The 18,069-nt window shown below is 38.1% G+C and overlaps 2 protein-coding genes across 3 annotated transcripts in view; both read left to right on the plus strand.

Moving 5' to 3' along the window:
* Positions 1 to 7,447, plus strand: part of edc4 (enhancer of mRNA decapping 4) — a 33,058-nt gene extending 25,611 nt beyond the window's left edge. For both annotated transcript variants that reach the window (XM_065283199.1, XM_065283200.1), the window contains exons 28-29: positions 366 to 529; positions 5,153 to 7,447. In XM_065283199.1, coding sequence (XP_065139271.1) covers positions 366 to 529; positions 5,153 to 5,336 — 348 coding nt within the window. In that variant the 3' untranslated portion in view covers positions 5,337 to 7,447. The remainder of the gene's footprint in view (positions 1 to 365; positions 530 to 5,152) is intronic.
* Positions 7,448 to 7,922: 475 nt separating this feature from the next.
* Positions 7,923 to 18,069, plus strand: part of nrn1la (neuritin 1-like a) — a 40,836-nt gene continuing 30,689 nt past the window's right edge. The window contains exon 1 of the mRNA XM_065278627.2: positions 7,923 to 8,064. Within this exon, the coding sequence (XP_065134699.2) occupies positions 8,010 to 8,064 (55 nt within the window). The 5' untranslated portion in view covers positions 7,923 to 8,009. The remainder of the gene's footprint in view (positions 8,065 to 18,069) is intronic.

The raw sequence follows: 18,069 nt of genomic DNA on the forward strand, positions 1-18,069 counted from the left end.
ACATACAACCCAGCGTTAAAACTCTAAATACTTAAATATTTAAACCTACAGATGAAGTGAAAAAGCATTAAATGAGCAGTAGCCTTAACCCTGCGGTGGCGCATTAAAAACAAACGGATAGCATTTTAAAATTGTTATTGCAGATCGAATATTTGTAGATAGTAAAAGTGCAAAATGTCATGGGTTTAAACCTAGGAAACACACATACTAATAAAAATGTGTACCTTGTAATTCACTGTAAATCGTTTTGGATAAAAGCATCTGCCAAATGCATAAATGTGAAGGGTTTCAGATTGCTGTCAAAAGTCATTCACACTATACAAGTTTGTTCTCTCCAGGTTTAAACTGTTCTTTTTTTCTTCCAGGCTTTGTCTGCAGCCGACCTGAATCTGGTGCTGTATGTGTGCGAAACCATCGACTCTCAGCAGGTCTTCAGCCAGCAGCCCTGTCCACTCCATCAGGCCGTCCTCCTGTCGCTCATCCAACAGCTCTCCACAAACCTTAGCACACGCACAGAACTAAAGATCAGGTGTGTTTCTTAAAACAACATCACAATGAATATCTTTCATTCATATGTCCTTAAAGCGTAACTAAACCCCTGGTCAGAGCCTGACTCCACCCACTGGCAATATTTGAAAAATGCAAGAAAAGCGGGCAGATCCCAAGGAGATAGAGGGGACGAACTAAGTGTGTGGTGAGATCGTAATAAGGGCGTGGTGATCTTGAACCTGCTTACGTCACGAGTCATTTTTTGGACCCACCATCCAATAGGAAAATTCAACTGCAGTAGCCACAGTTCAACCTGAAGAGGGCAGCACTCAGACGTTTTTACACCATATGTTGTAGTATTGAAACACTTTACATCCAAATGTCAAAAAACTGACTAAAATCAACGAACAGCACTAATAAAGCCTCATTCTTACAGATCATTAACTAAAAAAAGTTTGTTTAGGGTTTAGTTACTCTTTAAAAATAACCTATTCCTTTAGTCACCCCATAGGTGCATTGAGTTTCTAAAAGGATGCACGTGCATGCCCTCTCAAAACTTTAAATGATAAAACAGATAAGTATTTATTTAAAATCCTAAGTAAGGCTCAAGGGCGTACAGATCTTTGATATCAAAGTCACTACATCTCTCTGCTCTTTAATCCTCTGTAAATGACCTTGTTTGAAGGGGACATCCTGCTACTGTGGTATGGCAGTGCTGCATTGGACTGCAGTTATTTAGGTTCACTCCTCTACAGCGTGGGCTGCATTAGATTTCTCTACTGAAGGAATAGGACCAACTCCCGTGAATCACAGACTAATGCTTTGCTTATGTGCTGCCAAGTCCCTTTACTGCTATAAACTGCTCTTTCTACGAGTCCTACCTCTGAATTACACTCTAAAACACTAGTGTTTTATACTGCCCATATGTGCAGATACATTACCATCTGTAAGTGTGCGTCCATTCTCCGTGGGAGAATACGGATGTCGTTTTAGTGGAGAAAGATGTATGCTTATGTATAGGAGAACAGACATAAATGTAGAACTTTGTTAAAACAAATTCTTGGTTAAAGCTTTGACACAGTGCCATTGAAAGATAGATGATACTATCATGCCACCTAGGTTTTATAATTTTAACGGGGGGGATTCATTAAAGGGACACTCCACTTTTTTTGAAAATGGGGGCACATTTTCCAGCTCCCCTAGAGTTAAACATTTGATTTTTACCGTTTTGGAATCCATTCAGCTGATCTCTGGGTCTAGCACTACCACTTTTAGCATAGCTTAGCATAATCTATTGAATCTTATTAGACCATTAGCATCGCTCTCAAAAATTACCAAAAAGTTTCACCTATTTAAAACTTGATTCTTTTGTAGTTACGTCGTGTACTAAGAACGTTTTTTTTATTGAAAGGGGACTATTTTTTGTTGCTGCGTAATATCATTGCACCTGCTGCAGCCATGGTACGGCAGCAAAGTCCTTGATTATTATGCCAGAATGAGAGTATAGTTCCTAGCCATGTCAGCTTAGAAAAGCCCAACTGTTAATTTTCTGTTGGTCTAAAGGGTGATTTATAGTCGTGCGTAGGTCCTACGCCGTAGCTACGTAGCCTGTGCGTAGCGCTGCGTAGCCTGACGCGCACCTCACAAAATTTCTAACAGCGCGTCGGCTCTACGCGGACCGCAAGCGTTGTGATTGGTCCACCAGAACCCCTCCCGTCAGGAAAAAAAAACTGCGTCATAGGTATTTCCGTTCGAGACTGTGAAAACAAAGATGAGCCAAGTTGAGGAGTGATTTAACTCAAACTGCAACATAAGTCGCTGTTTATTTACTTCCATCATTGCTGGTCTTCTCAAATTATACACAACAAGTTGCTGTTTCTTCTTCGTTTGTGGGTTAACTTGCTTAGCTTCTTCTTCTGTGACTTCTTTTGCTGCTACTGTGGTTACACGCGTGATTACTGCCTACCAGCGGTCTGCGGGTGTGTTTGCACATCGCCGTAGGACCTACGCATGACTATAAATCGCCCTTTAGTACACGATGTAACTACAGAAGAGTCAAGTTTTAAATAGGAAAAATATCACGTGAGTGCGATGCTAATGGTCTAATCAGATCCAATGGATTATGCTATGGTATGCTAAAAGTGGACCGCATGACCAGGAAATCAGCTGTATGAATTCCAAAACGTTAAAAATCAATTATTTAACTCCAGGGAAGCTGGAAAATAAACCTATTCTCAAAAAAGTGGTGTGTCCCTTTAAAAGTAACATTAAATGAAAACCTAATGTAAATATATATTTTATGTATATTAATGTTACGTGTAAAGCTGTTGTAAAATAGGCAATACAAGCACACCTTACGATGTGACTTTGCAAACAAAAACAACAAACTCTGCCTTCGCATTACAGGCCATTTTTAAATATTTTTCTGGTCTTGACTGATTTGGGACACTTCATGCACGCGTCATTCTGTTTATTTACACTATATCGTGTTTCTTCTTCATTCACGTTTCAGTAATGTAATACAGTCTTGTCCATTGATCATCATGTAATTATAATGGCTGGGTAAGACTCATTACCTAACTATAAGATTAGGAGCATCAAAGTATGGTTTGACATGACCTTACTCAGTCAATATTAAAGATATCAAAGAATGTCCTTTACATTATGTAGGATGATTTTATGTAAAAAAAATTAAATGAGACGTTAGCTGGGTGTTCACAGGCAGGGTAACAAATGCAAACGCCGCTAAATGCCACCTCTGTCAAAAATGAGATCCTGATATTAACCGAATACTCTTGGCATGTATTATACGTTCATCAAAGACTTTTGCTTAAAATCTGCTTAATCCCAGCCACGGGATTATCTAAAAATAATTATCAAAAATCCTCATTTACATGAAAATTTTTTTGGGTTTTCATCTGAGCTCTTCATTTTTTTACCACAGTACAAGTGGTATAGCAAAATCGACACATAGTAAATACTTTTTGACCTTCCAGCTCCACATGTCCTCCAAATTTTGACATCAGCCCTTTCTTTCCTCAATGAAAGATCAGAACGTGAGGGTTCAGGTGTAAATGGTAATATTTTTGCTGAACATAGAAACTAATGTCTCTCAGGAGTCAGGACTGGTGGATTATAGTTGAGATAACAGTACTGCGGGCTTAAATGAATTGGAACAGGGCCTACACATGTGAAAAATAGACCAAAGTGATATGAAGCATTAAAGCTTAGCCATCTGGATAGGAATCCACTGCATAGTCCTGGGGATATTAAGGTCATTGTATTACACTTTCATCTGATTTCAATCGGGAGCTTTAAACTTAATGATCGCCTGTAAGGTAATTAAGGTGACCTCTGTTTAGTATGTAGCTGAAGTTTGTGTGATCATACCGCAGTATCTGTTAGTGTTAAAGGAAGAGAGATTTGATTAGAGAGTTTTCCCAGGCATGTGGTGTTTTACTAATCCTTGCTGGACTATATAGAGCCCAAGCAGCCTGAAGGGAAGACAGTAATGCTTTACTCTGTAGTTCAAAGAAATAACAAACATGGTCTGTTTGTACAGCTGTCAGAAAACATCAGCTTTCCGTTATGTGACCAGAACAGATGTGTGCTGTCCAGAGATGCGATGGGTGCTTTTTATGCCCTGATCTATTTTTTATGCCCTTTGTGGTTTTTTGTTTCATTATTAATGCATTGTTGAGATCAGTACCTGTGCTCAGTAGGAACAGGGAGATATATATTTTAACACACTGTAATATTGTGCTAAAAAATATTCTTGGTGAGAGATCATCAATTTCATTGAAAATAAATAATTTTGACAACATACTACATGGTCGACGCATTCAGTTAGTTTCATTTTAAGCAGAAAGCTTACAGTGGAAGATGAAAACAAAATGAATTCAAGATTGCGATACACTGAACATAAACAAAATATCCTGCTTTGGTCCCTGTTGATTCCCATCCTTAAAGGGATAGTTCACCCAAAAAGGAAATCCTGTCATCATTTATGCATTTGGTAGACGCTTTTATCCAAAGCAACCTACAGTGCATTGCTAGGTGGGATACATTTTATCAACACGTGACTTTTTGCACTGCTAACACAATGCTTTACTACAGAGCTACATATATATACAGTATACAGCTCACCCTCGTCTTCTAAATCTGAATGAATTTCTTTATTTTGTTAAACACAAAACAAGATATTTTGAAAACCACACAGTTGACAGTACCCCTTGTCTTCCATAGTAAGAAAAACAAATACTATGGTAGTCAATGGGGATCAACTGTGTGCTGAACATCATTAATCAAATTTTTATTTATTTTTGCATTAAACAGATGGGTAAATTATGACAGAATTTTCATTTTTGGTTAAACTATCCCTTTAACACAAACTGATTCCAACAGTAATGAGATTTGGCTTAGAGATTTGGAGATCTAAAATGAGAGATTAAAAGAAACTCGGTCTTCCTAAAAAAAATGCTTTAATCGCATAAATTATGTAAACTGTGCCTGCGGTTGACTAAAAACTGAAAACTGTCTGGCAAGAGATGAAAAATGAAAATATTTGCTGCATCATGGCGCAAATGATGATACCGATGTTATCAGCCACGTAAATATGTGCGTTAATCTTTTATCAATTCTTTTTTTACGTATTCACGTACAGCTATCTGGAGGATGCTGTGATGAACCTCGACCATGGGGATCCAGTTACCAGAGACCATATGTCTGCAGTGCTGTCCCAGGTACGACAGAAGCTCTTCCACTTCCTGCAGCAGGATACCCACAGTCCCCTGAGCAAACGTGCTAGGCGCCTCATGATGATGCTTCAGGGTCTGGTCAATCACTAGAGCTAAGAGCTGACACCATCCAGCCCCAGATGGCGCTGCTGACATCTTCATAACCTGTCGGTCACTGGTCTGCAGTCTCATTGACAGTCATTATGACCCCACACCCCCAGCAATGCTGTTTACTTACTTTTTTGTTTTGTGCAGCTCATTGTTACTCTCAGAAGCTCTGTTCGGAGTTGTAGTCCAGACTTGGACTTTGAAATTTGATTTATCATGTATTAGTTTTGGACTACATCACTCCATCCCGCCGCACCTTCTTTCGGACAACTCTGTATTCGGTCTCGCATGGTATTTTGAGTTTATTTTTTCTACTCAACTTGTAAGTTCATCCTCAGTTCGTATGCGGCAAAGGCGATTCGAGTTTCCGCAGGATGAAACATCATGAACAAGTGTGAAGACAGTTTCTGTTGTAGAGATGATGATCTCACCGTCCTGCCTCTTTTTGCTTTATGCCCTTCTGTTTATTGTTCTGAAATACGCTGCAAATAGAGACATTATCGTCACCTTGTGAGCATTTACCCTTTATTGGTTGAGGTTATATTTAGGCCACTCATCTTTCTCGCTCAGCCAGCTTACTGAAAGAAATGCAAAACTTGCTGCTTCTTCATGTCAAAGTGGAGCATCAGATGTGTTCCTTAAATTTTTCTTTGCTTTTTGTCATGGTTCGAGAGGGACGCGATACCCAAGATCAAAGCAACTGGACAGTGGAATTCACATTTTTCAAATGACTTATTGATTTGAGAAATGCTCGCAACATTGCTATTTAGTATTTCTTCAAAAGGAACATTGAGTTGTAACTTGCAGTACATCCACAAGCCTCTAGAGGGCAGGCATTTATGTATCTTTCTAATTTTATATACTGCTTCTGTGATTTTCTGTTTGTCTGTGAAATTACACTACAGAAAATGCAAGGGTTTTCTTTTATAACGAAAAAATGTTATTTTCCCTGTTAAACAGTTGTCTTGAACTTCCCAAATATTTGAAGGTGGCTGAAACTAGTTGGAAAGCCTGCTCTGGGATATTTGGTTGACTGTATTTGTTTTAGAATGAGAACTGCTAAAAGGGTATATTTAGTCATGTCCCCAGATAATGAAAAAACAAAAAAGTGCCTTATCATACTATTGTGTATCGTATACTGGTAAAACTGGTAACTTATAGATCGACCACAAACACATTGGCATCTACTAAATAGTTTTTTTACTAAATCAAAGAAATACAAATTATTAGGAATTGACAGGTCTGTTACAGAATAATTTTGTTAAAAGTGCTGTAAACCAAGTGTGGTCTAAGTTTATTTTCAGCCATTATTTCTTCAAAGTTTCATGCTGGTGTTGTTGGGAAGTAAAGGTCCTGTTGATTGTGTTGTTGTTAACACATCCGTTCCTGTCATGTTTATTTTTGGAGCTCTCTGCATATCCATAGCCATTTGCAGCAGTTACCGTGGCTCAAAAAGCATTTTTACAGAGTATAGTCAGGGTGTCGTCCTCTTTTGCTTATTCTCAGATATAGGAAATGCTTTATAACAGACTTGAGCCTGCTGTGTAATGGAGGGTAATTCTAATTTAAGGATATATTAAACTCAGCATGCTTGCATGCTACTGGTGACAGCCAAGAGTTAACCTACAAATACAACACCTCACCATTAAAGTTCAGACCTCAATGCTCTGTAAACCTGCATTAATATCTTTTTTTTTCCTTACGCTATGGTGACCCATGATCAGTTAGAGTTTTCTGTTTTATTTCAGGTTATATGTTGACAACGTCGTCTTGCACATGTGAACAGCTATAAATAAGTATGGGTAATGTTTTAATAAAGGATTTAAAAAGTGCAAGGTAAATTGTTTTCGATGCTGTTTTAGACACGTCTGAAGATGTTAGAGTTATTATACTAATACGTGTAGCCTTGTCTGAGGCTTGCACAGAAACTTTAAACCCACATTTTCCCTTTGAAAGTCGTATTTCAAATTGTTTGACAATTTAATTGTTTGTCATTTTTCCATTGTGTTTAAGTTTTTGTTCTCTGTGTTTGATAAATATGTTGTATATTTTACATGTTTCTTTCATCCTAGACGTTTTGGAATAAAAAAAGAAAAACAACATTGTTCAGTGAAGGCTTTGTGTGTGCTTGTGTTTTGGTTTCCCACAGTCATACTTAAATTCTTGTACATGGAACCTATTTGTATTTATCCCAGTATTGTACAACTCCATATATTTATTTGGCAGTGTCCCCCTTAATGGTTAAAACCTGGACGTTTGAGAAAAGAAACTTTCATAATTAAAATTGATGTGTACACTACCGATGGATGGATGGATGCAGACATTATGCTTCCTTATGTAACGTTAGCCTATATTCAAATAGGTAGAAATGTCATTAATTTTTTTTATACGTTAAAATATATTAATATGCTTTTTCCTGATTTAATCAAATGTCGTGTGAGCTGCTAACCAGCAAACAATTTTGTCTACGCAAAGATGAGTATACTGAAAAGTTCAGCAATAGATGAATCTCAGTTGAGCATCACTGTACCCGCAGCCTCCTCCCCTTTACTACGGACACGAGCTCTAGTGAATCATTCATCGCTCGAGCGCAATGCGAGCTGACTTTACACACACACACACATATCTGTAGTACACTACACTACCTTCAGTTCTGATCATCTGCATTTCTTCAGGATGACACATCTTATTTGCAACGCCTGCTTTATCCTGCCTGTTGCTTTACATCTGCGTAAGTTAAATACATTTAATTAATTTTCTTGCGTTGTTTGTCGGATGGCAAAGCATGAATATTGCTCAGAATTTAAACGAAATGTTTGGTCGCGTATTCTTTCGCGCGCACACGCACCTGAGTGACACAATTGGATTTTTTTTATTTAAACAACGATGAATCAGCATCAGTACTGTAACGACAACGATTATGTTATTCATGCGGAATGTCCACTGGCTGTTTTGTAGTTAACAGTTTGGAGATATGTAGCAAACATACCGGCTTTAAAACACGACTCGACCCGCGTGAGTAGTGTACGGAGCTGCTGTGAGGAGTGCTGCAGAGTTTAGGTTTAGAGGAGTTCACGCGACCTTTTTTATTATTCCAAGTAACATTAGAATCGATAAACAAGTCAATAATAACCTACATATCAAAATAGCAATTTACTGAAGAAATCTATAATAACGAAAACAGTTCACGCGAGCTGTGGGGTTGCCGGGGCATCGCTGACGTACTGTAGATCTCTCTGTGTATATGGAGTCAATGCAAATGTGAACGTCACACTTTATTTCCCTCGAGGATTTAGTCTGAAAAAAACACGTAACTATAGAGCGCAAATCATGAATAAAACCATCTGCTCTTTTCTTCACTGATTTCTCTCTAGAGAATAACCAGTTTTGCCCTATTTTATAAAACAGAATATGGGATGCATAAGACATTAAGTTATTAGGTCGTTTGTTTTAGCCTACTAGAAATATTCTTAATCTGATTAGCATTTCACATAGATTTTTTGTAGCATTAGCATTCAAATAGTATACTGCATGGATGAAAAGTAGATTTTATAAAGTTAGAGGAGGACCCAGTATTACACACACAGAGAGAGAGAGAGAATATCATCAAAACAGACAATTATGCGTCACAGTAGATCAGACAACAGGTGCACGCAGCTACATTATGGTCCAGGCTCATATACAGTACCACTGCACCACAGCTATTGCCGAGACACCCCATTTATCATGCATTTAAAATGCCACAAAATATGAGCTAACTCTCCACAAACATATGTAGGAGATCCAGTATGGCAGGCTTTAATGCACTCTAAACTTTAAATTGAATTGTGAAAGTATTTAGTAACATTGGAGAAAATAATTGCATTGCCATATTCACCATCATAAAATTAACTTGTACGTTTTTGCTCATAGGTGACGGTTTTACTCCTAACCCAATTATTTAAAAGTAAAAATAGTTTATTTACAGTTATGGGAATTTATAACTGAAAACAAACAGACCATTATTAGAGACACCATGGAGGAAACAAATAAGAGCTGCAAATGAACTGAACTAGTCTTAGAGCTACTGTCACATCGCTACTGTACACAGACATTGTGACTATACAGATGCGTCTAGACAGTGAGACAGTACAAGTGAATCATGTAAATCATTTAGAATAGACGAAGAGGAGTGTCTGGAGGTTGAAGTGTGGCTGAACTGAAGAGTCAGATGTTTTCACGTTTATTAGTTATTACTCCACCAAGGTCATGGATTTGATTCCTGTGAAATGTATACATTAAGTGCGCTCTAAGTTGTTTTGGATAAAAGCATCTGCCAAATAAATGAATGTAAATGGATATATTATAGTCCAAGGAGTGCTTATCAGCTCCCGGGGTAAAGGGTAGACATCCTGTTTCATGTCAGACATCCTTACTAAAATTGCAGATGGAGAATTCATATTATCAGTATAACAGGAATATGATAGCAATGTTATTGGCAGAGTGTTCAGAGTGATCTGGTGTAGGTGGAGAAAGTGATCTATCCAACCTGAGCCATTTCAACTCTTTCTGCTGTTATACAAGAAATTAAGGACCCAAAAATGACCATCTCTGTAAAAGTTCTTTAAACTCTGAATATATTTTAAATGTTAATAAAATAACAACGAAAATCCAAAGCAAGTGCTGAATTTGTCAATGGGAAATCTTCATGTATCAGAGCTGTCTCGGCAGAGCAGTTTTAAGGTTGATTGATGGGGTTCTAGTGGGATGTTAATGGCAAGAATAGCCAGTGTTACAAAGCTTTAGCTGTCAAATGGAGTGACACTGGTTGGACATTTCTGGTTCCTTGAGTAGTTGTTGAGGTCATACGGTGTCTCTTAAAGGAATATTTTACCAAAATTCTCACATACAACACCCATCATCATGCCATCCCAGGTGTATATGACTTTCCCCAAACAATGATATACAGGTAAAAATATTCTGTCTTTTTGTGACATTTGAAAGAAGTTATATTCACAGCAGCAAATGCTTTCTGCCTCTGTTGGCATTGCCTGGCATGTCCAGCATGAATCTTGTGGCTGTGCCTCTGCTGCAGTCCCCTCCATTTCCATCTTCTATCTGTTCATCAATTCCAGTGGAAACTCGACCTTCTTGTAAATGGCAAAAGTGAATGGTTAAAAAGTTATAATATTTATATTAGTTTTTATACACAAACGTATCATATATTAACCTATTGGAGTGGAATGGATTACTTTATGATGGATATCGGTGCTTTTGAAAGCCTCAGGAATTTGTACATGTTAGGACATAGAGGGGGACGTTTCCTGGACAGGATTTACACTCACCTAAAGCATTATTAGGAACACCTGTTCAATTTCTCATTAATGCAATTATCTAATCAACCAATCACATGGCAGTTGCCTCAATGCATTTAGGAGTGCAAACTGAATGTCAGAATGGGAAAGAAAGGGGATTTAGGCGATTTTGAGCGTGGCATGGTTGTTGGTGCCAGACGGGCCAGTCTGAGTATTTCACAATCTGCTCAGTTACTGGGATTTTCACGCACAACCATTTTTAGGGTTTACAAAGAATGGTGTGAAAACGTAAAAACATTCAGTTTTGTGGGCGAAAATGCCTTATTGATGCTAGAGGTCAGAGGAGAAAAGGCCGACTGATTCAATCTGATAGAAGAGCAACTTTGACTAAAATAACCAATTGTTACAACCAAGGTATGCAGCAAAGCATTTGAGAAGCCACAACACGCACAACCTTGAGGCGGATTTTCTACAACAGCAGAAGACCCCACCGGGGCCACTCATCTCCACTACAAATAGGAAAAAAAGGCTACAATTTGCACAAGCTCACCAAAATTGGACAGGTGAAGACTGGAAAAATGTTGCCTGGTCTGATGAGTCCAATATGCATTTTAGTCTTGGACTAGAGTTAATTCCTGTTCGGGAAACTGCATTAGATAGTTCTTCGTCTGGATACAGTTGTAGAATGTGATATAGATGTACAGGGGACAAAGGTGAGATGATTAGCATTTTTTTATATATTTGATAGGACAGGTTCGATATACAATGAGAGATAAGGCAAAAGAAGATCAGAGATCTTGTGGGTGTGGAAGGACAGGTGTTTGTAGACTGATAAAAAGCTGGAGTATTTCAATGTCATAAAAAACATAAAATGAGCAAGCTGGTATTGAGGTAGCCACAGCGATATTGTTTATAAAAATCTGTTTTAAAATACTGCAGATGACTGCATAGCACAAATATAAGTGGATATGCTTTTGCACTTGGTGCTTTATAGAGATCAAGGTCAATAATGGGACAAAATAATAAAAAAAATTGAAGATAAAATTAGACAAAATACAGAATCCAGATACTGAAGATACAAGAAGTGATAAAACCAGCCTTGACTGTGATAAGTGACATGGCATTTTGTTAGTCACCATTAGCTAGTGTTGTTTCCTTTGAATCGAACAGGGAGGCACAAGACTGCAGATTTAACTTTAAATATCTTCTGATTGTTTGTGATAGTGTGGACGATGTGGACAGGAGCTATTGCTTTTAGATGGAAATGTGTTGACCACAGCACTATCCATAGTTAAAACTGTTGTATTATTTATTGAGTTTACCATAAAACAAACTATTTACTGTTTAATGTCATGTAGATAGAAATAATCTTTCAAGTTAAAATCATAAGCACTTCATCTTTATCTGTACAAACCTCACAGCAGGTGGTGAGAATTGTAGAAGTAGTTTAAATAGAATACTTTTTTTGCTTAGTTTTATCTTCAGCAAAAATCCCCTCAGTCTTTTTCTCTCTCGTTCTCTTCCAACCTCACTTATACATTCATACGTCTTTGGTTTGAAATTTTAAAGCATGCTCTGTCTGTAGACAGTTTGCCGCATTGGAAATAGTAGATGTGACTTCTGAGTAAGGATAGTTTTAAAACTCCCTGAAAACTAGGACACTAATATTTACTGCCAAGTTTATCATGCACACATCCTTTATGCTGCCTAATGTGCATTTAAGCAACCATCATTTCAAAACTGTTCATTTACATTTGGCAGACACTTTTAACCAAAGTGACTTATACTGCATTCAAGGTGCATTTTATAATGACCTTGCCATTGTAAGAAATGTGCTCTGCTAGTTGCGCTACAATCAGTTGCTATTCACATGCTGCTAATCCCCATGTGTCACACTTCAAATCTACTTTAGGCTATGTATTGACACACACAGAGAATAGTATTGTTGGTGTGCTGTATGAAGGGTCAAGGTCTTTCTCCCATTCTTAACATGTTATATGTAAATGTGCAATAAAAATCTCTGAGAAGCTGTGATAACAATCTAAAATAAACAGTTAAGCATTTTCAAAAATGTTAAACAATTGAACATTAAAGCATAACATAGATGAAACCAAAGATCTTGGCTATAACAAGATTGAGCACTTCTACAGGGTGACAATGCAAAGCTCAATATGGCCACTCTGGCGACAGAAGCCCCCGCTTTCCAGTTAAAGGGGATGTTTCACAAATCTTTTTTTAGGATGCCAAATAAATCTTTGGTGTCCCCAGAGTACATATGTGAAGTTTTAGCTCAAAATACCATATGGATAATTTATTATAACATGTTAAAATTGCCACTTTGTATGTGTGAGCAAAAATGTGCCGTTTTGGGTGTGTCCTTTAAAATGCAAATGAGCTGATCTCTGCACTAAATGGCAGTGTCGTGGTTGGATAGTACAGATTAAGGGGTGGTATTTTCCCCTTCTGACATCACAAGAGGAGCCAAATTTCTAGGACCTATTTTTTCATGCTTGTGGAGGAATAGTTTATCAAAACTAAGTTACTGGGTTGATCTTTTTCACATTTTCTAAAATTTCTAGGTTGATAGAAGCACTGGGGACCCAATTATAGCACTTAAACATAGAAAAAGTCATATTTTCATGATGCAGTATATCCTCTTTAAAAGAACCAATTAATAGAGACTTACAGTATGATTCTCTGGGAGAGGAGCTCTACACAGCTCTATTTGTGAGGCACTGGCCAACCTGGTTACAAAATTTGTGGTAAGTTGATGTTAGGTTAAATTGTTGGATGAAAAACTGTTTTCATGTTATCACACAGATAGTGATACCTGTCTTTCACCATACAAGTAGATAGGACTTTAGTCTTGCAAGACTGAAATAACTACTTGGAGGTTTTGGAAAGATGGCCGCCAAGTGGTGTGACTTCCCTAAAGGGACTTTGATAAAACACACATGAACTTCTGTATTATTTCTGGATCTAATCAAGTATCCAAATATGTGACACTGATGAAAAATCTTGCCAAATGTCAGACATTTTATTATATTACAACATTTTTATGAAGAGCTGAACACGTACAGTATAAATTGACACTGTGTGTCGTCCCACTCCCTGATTTTTAATTATAGACTCAATATATGACTTGAGTCCCCAAATAAGCTGAGGTGTGACATCCCCTCGACTCTCCACCCCATCTGACACTGACAATGAATATTCATGAGAAAAACGCCATACTACTATTGAAGTTTCAGGAACTTGTGTCCTCTAGCACTAATGAATCTTAAGTGATTCACTGGCGTAAGCATTTGTGTGCATGTCTACAGGTATATATGTGTGTGTGTGTGTGTGTGTGTGTGTGTGTGTGTGTGTGTGTGTGTGTGTGTGTGTGTGTGTGTGTGTACCTGGTAATTATCACGTTGTGGGGACCAATTGTCCCCACAAAGATAGGAATACCAGTGTTTTTGTGACCTTGTGGGGACATTTTGATGTCCCCATGAGGAAACAAGCTTATAAATCAAACAAGATGATGTTTATTGAAAATCTAAGGTACACGAAAGGTTTTTGTGATGGTTGGGGTTAGGGAATGGGGTAGGTAAGGGGAATAGAATATACAGTTTGTATGGTATAAAATGCATTACGTCTATGGAATGTCCCCACAAAACATGGAAACCAGAATGCGTGTGTGTGTGTGTGTGTGTGTGTGTGTGTGTGTGTGTGTGTGTGTGTGTGTGTGTGCGTGCGTGTGTGTGTGTGTGTGTGTGTGTGTGTGTGTGTGTGTGTGTGTGTGTGTGTGTGTGTGTGTGTGTGTGTGTGTGTGTGTGTGTGTGTGTGTGTGTGTGTGTGTGTGTGTGAGAGAGTAGGAGAATGACACAACTTGCAGGGTAATTAAAGGGACTGAAATGGACACAGATTCTGCAGTGCATAGGGAACATTGGTGTTTTACTGGATATTCAAGGTCAGTGCAGTCTATTTCCCAGGTGGTTAATGCTGTGTGGGTTGAATATCTGCATCAAAGGTAGATTAAAGACTCATTGTGTGCTTCAGGGCATACTGAAGCTAAATACAGTCAGCACACTCTACATTTTTTTTTCAATAAAAAAGAGACTCTTTAATATGGTCTACGTCAATAGCGCATTTGACTAAATTGCTGTTTATTTATTACAGAAGGTTATTAAAGGGACACTCCACTCTTTTGGAAAATATGCTCATTTTCCAGCTCCCCTAGAGTTAAACATTTGTGCTTACCGTTTTGGAATCCACTTAGCTGATCTCCGGGTCTGGCGGTACCACTTTTAGCATAGGCAAGGTAAGGCAAGTTTATTTGTATAGCACATTTCATACACAGCATAGTTTAGCATAATCAATTGAATCTGATTAGACCATTAGTATCGCGCTCAAAAATAACCAAAGAGTTTCGATTTTGTTCCTATTTAAAACTTGACTCTTCTGTAGTTACATCGTGTACGAAGACTGACAGAAAATTAAAAGTTGCAATTTTCTAGGTCGATATGGCTAGAAACTATGCTCTCATTCTGGCGTAATAATCAAGGACTTTGCTGCCGTAAGATGGCTAAAGGAGGCGCAATGATATTACGCAGCACTTGAAAATAGTCCCCTGCTATTGAAAGTAACCAAGGTGACTATTTTCGAGCAGTGTGTAATATCATTGTGTGGTTACATCATAAGTACACGTTGTAACCACAGAAGAGTCAAGTTTTAAATAGGAAAAATATTGAAACTCTTTGGTCATTTTTTAACGGGATGCTAATGGTCTAATCAGATTCAATGGATTGTGCTAAGCTATGCTAAAAGTGGTGCGCCAGACCTGGAGATCAGCTCAATGGATTCCAAAACAGAATTAAATGTTTAACTCTATGGGAGCTGGAAAATAAGCACATTTTTTTAAAAAGTGGAGTGCCTTTAAAGCATCCTCCATAAAATAAATACAGTTTTGGTTTGTCTTTTCTGATTCAGTGGTGTTATGGGGAGGTGGACATTAAAAAAAAGATTAATCTGGCTGTCAGGATGGTTTGCTTACAGTTGACTGACTGCTCCCTCAATGACTGAACCCTCTGAACCACCTGAGCAGAGACAGCTACACTCAGACAATGCTAGTTTGATGGAGGTGATATGAAGTGAAAACAGTCTGAGGTAACCGAGAACGAAGAATATATGCAATACGTGGGAGGACAGAGTTTAGTTAAGCGCAGAATAGAGAAGAGAATAATATTGCAGACTATTGAGAGAGAAACGCTGCAATTGGAAGTAAACCAAACTCTATGCCTGGAAGCATGCACTAACCCTGATAAGTTACAGCTGGGAACTTCAATGTTGCAGTCGATAAAAACTCATTAGAGCAGGACTGGGTCACTGTGTTAGTGTCCAGTGCAATGAACCTCGCATTTACTCTCCATCAGAGGGGGTTGAGAGGAGCCTCTATTGATCTTAGCAGGAAGCTCATTTATTTGCCGGATGGAAAATGGTTTCAACATGGGTCTTAACCTGCATTTCAGCTAAGCTCTGCATTCTTATGACTGTGTACTTGGAAGAGATAAAGAGAGACATCATACTTTATGTTAACAGTGGGTGTATGTTATAGTTAATTTCTGCCGGTCCTTTGTTGTATTTCTAAGTTTGCAAGTAAAAACAACTTCAGCATTGAAGTTGCTTATGCACGTCATTAAAGCAGTTTTTGTTCTTCTGAACAGACTGCTAATGCTTTGGTACATTCATTCATGTAAAATTGTCTGCTGTTTTCTACATAATCAGTTGCAATCAAAGTGCATCATACCAGACCTCTGTTAAGTAGTCATACATTAGTTAATTGCATAAGTCATCCAATGCAAAATGTTTGAACAATTGTAATAATCTGTCCAAGAAGAAAAATGGTCAAAACATGCATAACAGCTGTCATTGAGGCGGTACCCCTTAAAAAGTATGCCTTTACACAACAGTTAATATTAGTACCTTAAGGTACATATTGATACCAAATGTACACAAATCTGTACCTATCTGTATATTGTACATATTAGAAGCATTTAAAGGTGCCAAAGAATGCATTGAAATAGTATGTTAAATTGTTCTTTAATATTCACATAGAAGGTATGCAACTTTATTAATTGCAAAATTATCTAGAAATGTTCTCAATTTTAAACCCTAGGATTTGTCATTTGAATGAAATGGTCTGCTCTGATTGCTCTGCTCTGCTTTGAGGCTCATGCCAGTAGCTCACATTAGTAAACAGACCGTATATGTTTAAGCCTGTATTAGATGAAAATACAGATTTAAAGGAACAACTAATTGTTTAGAGATTGTAAATGGATGTTTCTTTTTTTGATTATGGACGTGCAAAACGTAACTGTAAAGTCAATAGTAGAACTTCAACCCTTAACGTTAGCATATAGCATTAAGTAGCATGTAGTGCTACTGCTAACTCAGTAGTCACAAATATTTTAACAACTTTATAATTAATTTAATGTGTAATTTAATGTTGGGGGCGTACATCTCGACTGTGACATCGATGTTGAGATTGGCCAGTTTTCCAACAGTCTTTTGCATGCACAAGGTTTACATACAAATGAGGAAACAGACACGTTTGAGGCTCACGATATATCATTGCCAGGTACAATAACTCTTAATTGTCGATAAGAATTAAATCGATAAAACTTAACGATTGTCGAAAAAGCAAGCACGTGTGTCCGGCGCCTGCGCAAAGCACATACACAGCTGGTGAAAAAACTAACCAAGCGCGAAGAAGTTAAACTAGCCATGATCACAACGATGCTCGATGCCAAACACACATTTGGGCTTTTTGTCCTCATTCGAGACCGGGCTGGCTGCTAACGCAACTAAATGGCATCCGCAGAGGATCTGAGAGGGTCTGATGCCGAAAATCTAAACACAGTTAGGATACTGAAAGCAAAGACCCTCTTCAGGGAAGCCTGCAAGATTAGCATAGCAACGCTGCTAACGCTGCTTTACACAGGGAAGGCGTCCAGAAGCCATTTTTAATAAACAGATTAAAATGAAAAACTTAAATTCTGGCAAGAAACTGTTAAATGTAAACTGTAACTGACTGTCGTTACACTCTGAACGCCCGCAACATATATCATTGATCATCATCATGACTGGCTGAGACGCTACACGCTAAACACTGTTGCGGGTTTTCTAATGGAAGGTTGAAGTCTTCATAACATAAGCATCTTTGCTGAAAGTATGCCGCAGGTCTAAAGCTGAGGTAACGACGGGAAAAGTGCCCTTTCGTGTGCTTCTTGGATATAATTACATCAAGCGGTGTATCGACGACTCAGAAAGCGAGGTGAACAACTAGAAAAATAACACTTGATGATAATGAAACTTTTTTTTGTCATGGATGCATGCGACTGTGCGGAGTGCCCGTTATGAGGCGGAGTTTACTGTGTCTATTAGTCATTATATTTTGT

Source organism: Paramisgurnus dabryanus, chromosome 9 (genome assembly GCF_030506205.2).
Source record: "Paramisgurnus dabryanus chromosome 9, PD_genome_1.1, whole genome shotgun sequence".
Classification (NCBI taxonomy): Eukaryota; Metazoa; Chordata; class Actinopteri; order Cypriniformes; family Cobitidae; genus Paramisgurnus; species Paramisgurnus dabryanus.